Here is a 7,723-nt window from a genome sequence, read left to right as displayed (position 1 = left end):
GGGAAAACATCAAAGCCTAGAAAAAAAAATATGTTAAGAAAGGCCATACAAACCTGTGCAGCTAGCCATCAGCAATACAGCATAAACAACATGTGTGTAACATAATCTTGTCAAGGCATCCTAACGCATTCAATGGACGAGCATCAACAAACAATATTATGCCTGGAAGAAATTTTGCATGGAACACCAATTACCATGTAGCTTCCCTAGTATGAATACCAGGTTCTGTTGGCAGCAAGTGTAAGGAAATACGGCTCCTATGCCTTAAGCTTTTAAGCTTGATGTCAATACACAGACTTTGCAGATCCACTAATAAGTACTTCCTTAAAAGAGATCTTCAAAACTACAGCAAAACTAACAACAGTACAAAACTACAGCAAAAAAGAGTATTATGTCGAGTCCCTTTTAAGGAAAAATATCACTCAATTAACCCTACACCCTAAGCTGGCCACAAAAAGACATTCTTCAGCATCCTTTGATCAGAAGCACCTGTCCGATCGATAATAATAAAATGAACAAATAATGAACAAATAAGAGCAACATTGAAACAATAAACATACAACGACAAAGAAGAACAGTAGATCTACCTGCTGGTATAAGAAGTGTTTTCTGCAAGTTAAGTTTCTGCAATCTTAACTCCCGCGGCCGCTCCCATACACAGAAATACCTTCACCTGCTCTGGCGACAGAGGCCCTCTCTCAAACTCTATTGCTCCTCCTTTGGCGACCTGGAGCTCAGACAACAGCTTTCCGGCGTGTACGTGCTGTTGCGACAACACACCATACACATTATAGCAGTGCAGCGCTTGCTTGGCCGTGTTTGCTGCGGGTACCTTGGTACACCGCTCAATGCTGGCTGCCAAGGTAGCATCGGATTTCAGAATCGCTTCCCACAAATCCGTGCCCTTCGGTTGGGCCTTAATGCTGGCACTCTTGATCACGTGCTTCACAGCCAGGTGCTCTTGCAGTAGCTCGAAGAGGCCACGGGTGTCGTTTAGCCCCCTCGCTCTCAGCAGGGCCAACCTGCCGATATCCCGGAGCCGTCGCTCGCTCTCGAGAAGCTCATCCTTCACCTCCAACCGCCTATCCTTCTCCTTCAGAAGGAGAAGGAGATGCTTCTCCTTCTCCTCCACCTGCTTCTGCTTCTCCTTCTGAAGGAGAAGGTGAAGCTCCTTCTCCTTCTCCTGCTTCTTCTTCTCCTCCTTCAGACGTTCCCTCAGGATGGAAACAAGATGCTTCCCGGAGCCCATCACGTGCTCCTCTAAAACCCCGAGGAGACTTAACGATGTTCTCGGTAGAGAACTCTCGAGATCCAGAACAGAGACACCATCGACCTTGTGGCAGAAGCCTCTTGCATGGTGCAAGAGGGAAGCGCCCAGCCGGCGGACGTGCGGAGAAACCTTGCAAGACGCCATGCACAACCCTACTCGAGATGCAAAGAACACGTTGCAACCCTAATCTCAGTGCTGAAATTTGGCCTTTTTCAGCCCTCAAAACCTGGAAAGCGGAAAAATTTCTAAATTTTATATATGAGAAATAGGAAAATTTGTTTGCTAGGAAGGCCAAGCTTAATTTTGGCCTTCCCCTTGAATATAAGGGTCGGTATTCAATTTTCAGGTCAACTTTGTACCGCTACGCTCAAAAGCTGATGGCAAATGTAGATATCTGCGAACAGAGGTCATGGCAATATGTGTGGGCCTAGTGAATGTAGAATCACCCTGTAGTGTTGCAATTCTAACCCAATTGATGCCACGCTTGTCAAGGCTAACTTTATGTGTGTAGCATGTGCGTGGGTATCAATAAATCATATCGCAATATCGCATTACCTTTAAAAAAAAGGTTATGGCTATTTTAGTCCACACACACACACTCTTTGCTACCACGTTGGCATTATGCCACAGCCGATGCAACTTTTGGTAGCTTAGAACAATCCTTTGCAAAAGCTGCCAAAATCGTCATTTTTCTACGTAGACTTGGGTGGTCTACACACTGGCAGTGCATCTGCCATTCAACCAAAAACAAACCAACAGCAGCATGTTTACACAATGGATCTGGGTGCTCACATTGCACATCTTCTATCCTTGTTGGCATCCACATCAGTGCCAAATTTCAAGGAGTTTTGGACGGCCTCCCAAGCTGCCCAAATATGGCACACTCATTCTCCAGCCAATCAGAGAAGGGTTTAGTTCATTTCTTCATTTTTGTGGAATTGGCGGTTTGTAACTCCTATGCCCCAAGACCCGCCTGCCATATTAAAATTGGCCGCCATGTTTTGGGCAGCTTGCCATTTTCATTTGGCCATGTGTAAACTCCCTTGGTCTAGGAAAAAAAGGGCGATTCTGCCAAAAAGGGAGATTTTGATATTTAAGCATAACTTCAAAAGTTATTCTTCACAAAACAACACACACCCCAACACAAAGCGCATTGATTATTCGATGCCAAAGATAGCGGGAGGTTCGTGCAAACGGGGGAGGAGGGGAGAGGGGGGACATTGTGAGAATGCTCGCAGGGTGGAAATGAGTGGAACGGACTCTGCTATGTCTAAGTGTTCGTGCTGGGTCGGCCCCTGCACTTCAAAACACACTTGCATGCACTTGGACGGATGTACGTAGGAGTGTTTGTAGAAATCTCTGCATAGTGCTAGACTTGGGTGGATGTGCACAGGAGTATTTGTCTAAGTGTCCCCCGCAGCGGGGTGGATTTGTGCGGAGGACTATTTTCATCCGAGAACGCCCCGTTCGGTGCCTTGGAAACATGGAATGTTTACAATACGGGAGACCTCCTCCTCTATTTGTGTTGTAGTGTCTCGGGTTTGCTTCCTTGATGTGGTGCGGTCATACCAACGTGAATACACCGGCATCCCATCAGAACTCTGTAGTTAAGCTCACTTGGGCCAGATTAGTAGTGGGATGGGTGACCTCCCGGGAAGTCCAGGTGCTTCTCCCTTTTTTGGGCCATGCCGAAGAACCCCCTCAGGCCATACCGTCAAACAAATAACCCCTCCTCAAGCCGTGCTGTCATCACATGCCGAACAAGGCCACAAAGCCCCCCCTCCCCACGCCTTGGCCATTGCATGGAGACATCCTTGCGAGTCTGCTCGCGTCGTGTCGTGATGCCCCTAAGCCTAGACTTGTGCCGTGAGGCTTCCTGTACCCACACGTCCCCGAGCCCCCTCGCCTCGAACCCCCATGCCGTACCTGCACGCCCCCAAGCTGTCACGCCCCCTAGCCCTCGGACCCTCGTGCCGTGCCATCACGCCCCCTAGGACCCCCATGCTGTGCCGTCACGCCCCCGAGCCGAGAGACACCCCCTGACCCCGAACCCATGCCATGCCATCACGCCCCCGAGCCATGAGACGACCCCCACCCAAGACCCGTGCCATGAGATGACCCCACCCAAGACCCGTGCCGTGAGACGCCCCTCGACCCGCGCCATGATGCCCCCCACCCCAAACCCGTGCCGTGATGCCCCCCGCCAAGGACCCATGCCATGATGCTCCCCGCCTTAGAACCATGCCGTGATCCCCCCAGCCTCGAACCGGTGCCATGACTCCCTCGAGCCATGACACGCCCCACTTCCCCAGACTCGTGTCGTGCCGCCATCGTGATGCCCCCTCACCTCGGACTCGCGTTATGCCATCGTGATGCCCCTCACCCCTGACTCGTGCCCTACCATGATGCCCTACACCCAATTCGTTGTCGTTCCGTGCCGCCACATCACGCCCCCAAGCCGTCACACCCCCTAGCCCTGCCACCCATGAACCCATGCCGCTGTGCCGTACCATCATGCCCGTGAGCTGTGCCACACGCCACCGCCCTACAAGCCTGCTTGTGCCGTGCCACACGCCACCAGCGTACAAGCCTGCTTGTGCCGTGCTGTCACAACCCTCAGCTGTGACTAGCCCTAGACCTGTGCCGCCCTCAAGCAATGGGACACCCCCGCACCCCGCACCCGTGCCGTTCCGTCACACCCCCTCGACGGTGCATAGCCCCCTGCCCCCCGACCCATGATGCCCTGTCACCATGCCGCCCGCTTCGGACCTGTGCCATGCCGTCACCACGCCCTAGAGCTGTGGAGCCCCGTCACCCCACGCCACCTGCTTCGGACCTCTGCCATGCCGTCACCACGCCCCATAGCTGTGAAGCCCCATCACCCCATGCCGTGCTGTCACCATGCCTGCGAGCCGTGACCCCCCGCGCAGCAAGCGCGCTTGTGCCATGCCGTCACACCCCCGACCCGTGATCAGCCCCAGACCCCAGCTGCCGTAACGCCCCCCGCCCCTCGAACCCTATTCCGTGCCGTCAAACAGCCTCGAGCCGTGACACCCCCCGCCCCAAACCCATGTCGTGCCGTTGTCAGGTTAAAATCTGAAAGGTGTTTTGGGTCTGTGTACATATGGGATGTGTGGTGTGTGAATAAACTTTGCCCTGAATGCCGTGGGCAGATGTACAGAGCGGGTGGTTTTGCACTGAGCTGGTATGTGTGTTGTTTTTTTTCCGGAGCAGATGCTGGAGATTTGGAAGTTTTATTGCAACAGTATGGTGTGCGGGCGGTGGCCAAATGCAGGGCACCGATGGCAACTATCATGTTTGGTAAGTTATGATGCGGCCGGTTTTTGTGTGGGCAGCTCTTGTACTGGAAGCGTGGGCACCGTATATCAAGGTGAAGCAAGGTAATAAGGTTGTGATGGTGACCATTATTGAGGCTTTAAAAGATAAAAGAAATATAATATTAACATGGCCAAATAAAAAATAGCCACGTGGAGGTTTTATTGGGCTGCCAGCGTGCCACCTCTAGAAGGGGTGCCGCCTTGCAGGATAAAGGAAGTGGGGGTGAAACAGAAGAAGAAGAGTCGCTCTCTGGTGGTCGCCTCGACAGTGATTGTGCAGAGGCGAAGGAGCTGTGGAGTTGTTGCGTGTGTGAAGCACCGGGTGCTGAGACGAGGAACAGAGAGGTGGCCGCTTCGAAAAAGTGGAGTCGGGGTAGAAGAAAGGGGACGCCTTGCAGAGGCGCTGCAGAGCGTGCAGGTGAAGGGGACCGCCTTGCTGGGGAGACCGGGAGCCAAAGAAGGGTTGGTTTTCGCAGGTGTGGCTGCCTTGGGTCGAGCTGCTGGGGCTCTGGAGTGCAGCTGCAGAGACGCAACAAAGGAAAAGTAGCCGCCTTGTACTTGAAGAGGGCTGGCGTGTGATTCTGAAAAGCGAAGGTGCTAAGTGGGAGCCGCCTGGTGAGAAAGCTGGCGAGTAAGTGAAGGTCGCCCTGGTGATATTGGTGAGGCTGGCGACTGGTGATGCAGCAGCGGGACTGGTTGGAGACTTGGGGAGGCTGGCGAGAGAGAGGAAAAGCTGAGGGTGATTCTGCAGACAGGGGGACGTCTGAAGAGAGAGGTGGCCGCTGGAGCAGGGCTTGTGGGTGATCGCCTCGTCGTGGTGAAGGTGCTCTGGTGAGTCTGCAAGTGCCGAAGGGAGTGTTGCCGCCTCGTCTAACAGGCAGGGAGTCGCCCTGGTGATTCAGCGCAGAGCTGTAGCGAAGGCAGCCACAGGTGTGAAGGGAGCCAACAGAGAACAATGGTTCCACGGACAGGCGGAAAGAGTGACGGGCTGGCGAGAGGAGTTGAGGTTGCAGGTTGAAGCCGCCTGGTGGAAGGAGACCGCCTTGCTGAGCCGCTGCAGACACAGAGGCTGCTGGGGTGATTCTGGGTGAGCTGCAGGTCGCAAGGTGTGGTAGCCGCCAGGTGCAAGAGTAGAAAAAGCCGTAGTGTACCAGGCCGAGTGATCCAGTGGAGCATCTCTGGCAGAGAAACAGAGAGAAGGGAAGTGGGCTGCTGGGGCGGCCCCTGGACAGTGAAGGGCTGGTCGTCAATTGAGAAAGGTGGCTGTAGGGGAAGACAGAGGAGCGTAGCTAGAGAGGGTGGCCTTGTTTGTTTGGTGTGGCTAGTGTTGATGCTGATAACCCCAGAGAGATGGTGGGTAGTTGTGTTTGAGGACAACGCAGCTGAAGGTGCTGCAGCAGCAGCGAGTGGGTGGAGTTGCCGCCATGCGATAAGAGACGGGCTGGTGTTGGGTTGGTGATACAGGTAGTGACTGGAAATGTGAAGTGGTCTAGCGAAAAAAATTGCTGAAGCTGACGAGCAAGGAAAGTTGTTGTTAAAACCCTAAGATCTCTCTAGATAATTGTTATGCATAAACATGCATAAATCAGGCATAAACTCAACCACCCAACCACCCCCGAGCCCAAGGGATGCACACATGAATCATAAATGAAATACATCATACCTCTACCTTGATGTCCTATATCATCAAGAGGTATAACTCCAATCCAATAGCATGTAGCTATAGTGTGAAATGGTAGATGAGTAGATATGGATCTCTACACAAGAGACCATAGCATAAGCCTCAAGCTTCCTAGCCTCCAAGCCTCCAAGCCCCCAAGCCCAAGCTCCCTTGAGTGTGCCCCATGCCCCTATTATATAGGAGGGCCCTCAAGTGACTCTTGACTTTCCATTCCTCATGTGTGACCCTTGGATGCCTGACCCTAACCTTAAACCTTAAGGTTAGTCCTAACCCATGCTCCACTAGAGCTTGTTCCCATGCTCCCATGCTCACAAGCCTAATGTGGGTTAGCCTCCTAGTATATGCACTCATAATGTGTATATAACATAGCACACATAATGTACATATAACATACTTCCCCTCTCTCAAAACATTGCACTCTTGCAATGAAAAGAAGGAGAACTGCGTTGAACAATCTCAACCGACTCCCAAGTCGAATTCTCAATTTCCCTATCTTTCCACCTTATTTTAACCACAGGGATTAGTCAACTACAAAGTTTCCTTTCCCTGAATTCAAGTACCTTATCAGGTTCATGTGGAACATAGGATAATTCATCGACTTCAACGAGTTCTTGAGGAGTAACTGTGTCATCCTCACCTCCCAGTTTCCCTTTCAATCTATCGATATGAAAGACTGGATGAACTCTAACAATTGGAGGTAGTTTTAGTTCATACGCAACCGTGCCAATCCGATATATAACTCGAAATGGACCACAATATCTAGGAGATAAACTCGAGCATTTTTCCATTGACAAAGTCTGAGAATCTTTAGGAACATTAAAATAAACCAACACTCCTGGTTCAAAAGACCGAGATGAGCGTCCCCTATCAGCATAAAACCGTGCCCTATCATGAGCAGTCCTGATACAATGTCGAGCTTCGGTCAGAATTTCCTGCATATCTCGCAAGAAATCCCTCGATGCATCAAGCTCGATGTCCTTAAGACTGACATCAATAGATGCCCTGGGTTAATACCCATACATAAGTATGCACGGCATTGGAAGATATTTCCTAATATGATAATTTTCTAGAGACATATGCACAAAGCATATACACTATAATCTGATTCATACACTCTGTTTGCCCATCAGACTACTGCGGATGATCAAAACAATTCACATTCAAAGTAACTTCCTCGTTGTAAACCATTCGGAATAAAGTAGGAAAACATGGCATTATAACAGCAGAAACCAGGGATTCATCGGCGCCCCGACATACCCACATCTGCATATGGAATAATCGACGTCTCGAGTTACCCATATCAACATAGAGAGTCATCAACATCTCGATGAGTTACATATGTCCATCCGTTAAACAATCAGGTTGACTATATAAATCACCTAAAGTACGGAACTAGAGAAAGAAATGCCAACAAAGGAAGAATCCAAATTTCCT

The 7,723-nt window shown here is 51.0% G+C and overlaps 1 protein-coding gene and 1 pseudogene across 1 annotated transcript; one reads left to right on the top strand and one right to left on the bottom strand.

The window, feature by feature from the left end:
- Positions 1 to 202: 202 nt before the first annotated feature.
- Positions 203 to 1,448, bottom strand: LOC147624436 (uncharacterized). Its single transcript, XM_086819963.1, has 2 exons — positions 588 to 1,448; positions 203 to 489 (listed from the first exon to the last, which is right to left on the bottom strand). Exon 1 carries the CDS (start codon positions 1,412 to 1,414, stop codon positions 617 to 619), a length of 798 nt encoding a protein of 265 aa, XP_086676089.1. The 5' UTR covers positions 1,415 to 1,448; the 3' UTR covers positions 203 to 489; positions 588 to 616.
- A 1,377-nt stretch (positions 1,449 to 2,825) lies between these two features.
- On the top strand, positions 2,826 to 2,945 carry LOC147624435 (5S ribosomal RNA; annotated as a pseudogene).
- The last annotated feature ends 4,778 nt before the right edge of the window (positions 2,946 to 7,723 follow it).

This window comes from Cibotium barometz, chromosome 25, assembly GCF_041138505.1.
Source record: "Cibotium barometz isolate CiBa-2024 chromosome 25, ASM4113850v1, whole genome shotgun sequence".
In the NCBI taxonomy this organism is placed as follows: Eukaryota; Viridiplantae; Streptophyta; class Polypodiopsida; order Cyatheales; family Cibotiaceae; genus Cibotium; species Cibotium barometz.
The sequence above is the reverse complement of the archived record's forward strand: the minus strand, read 5'-3'. Positions and strand labels throughout refer to the sequence as shown.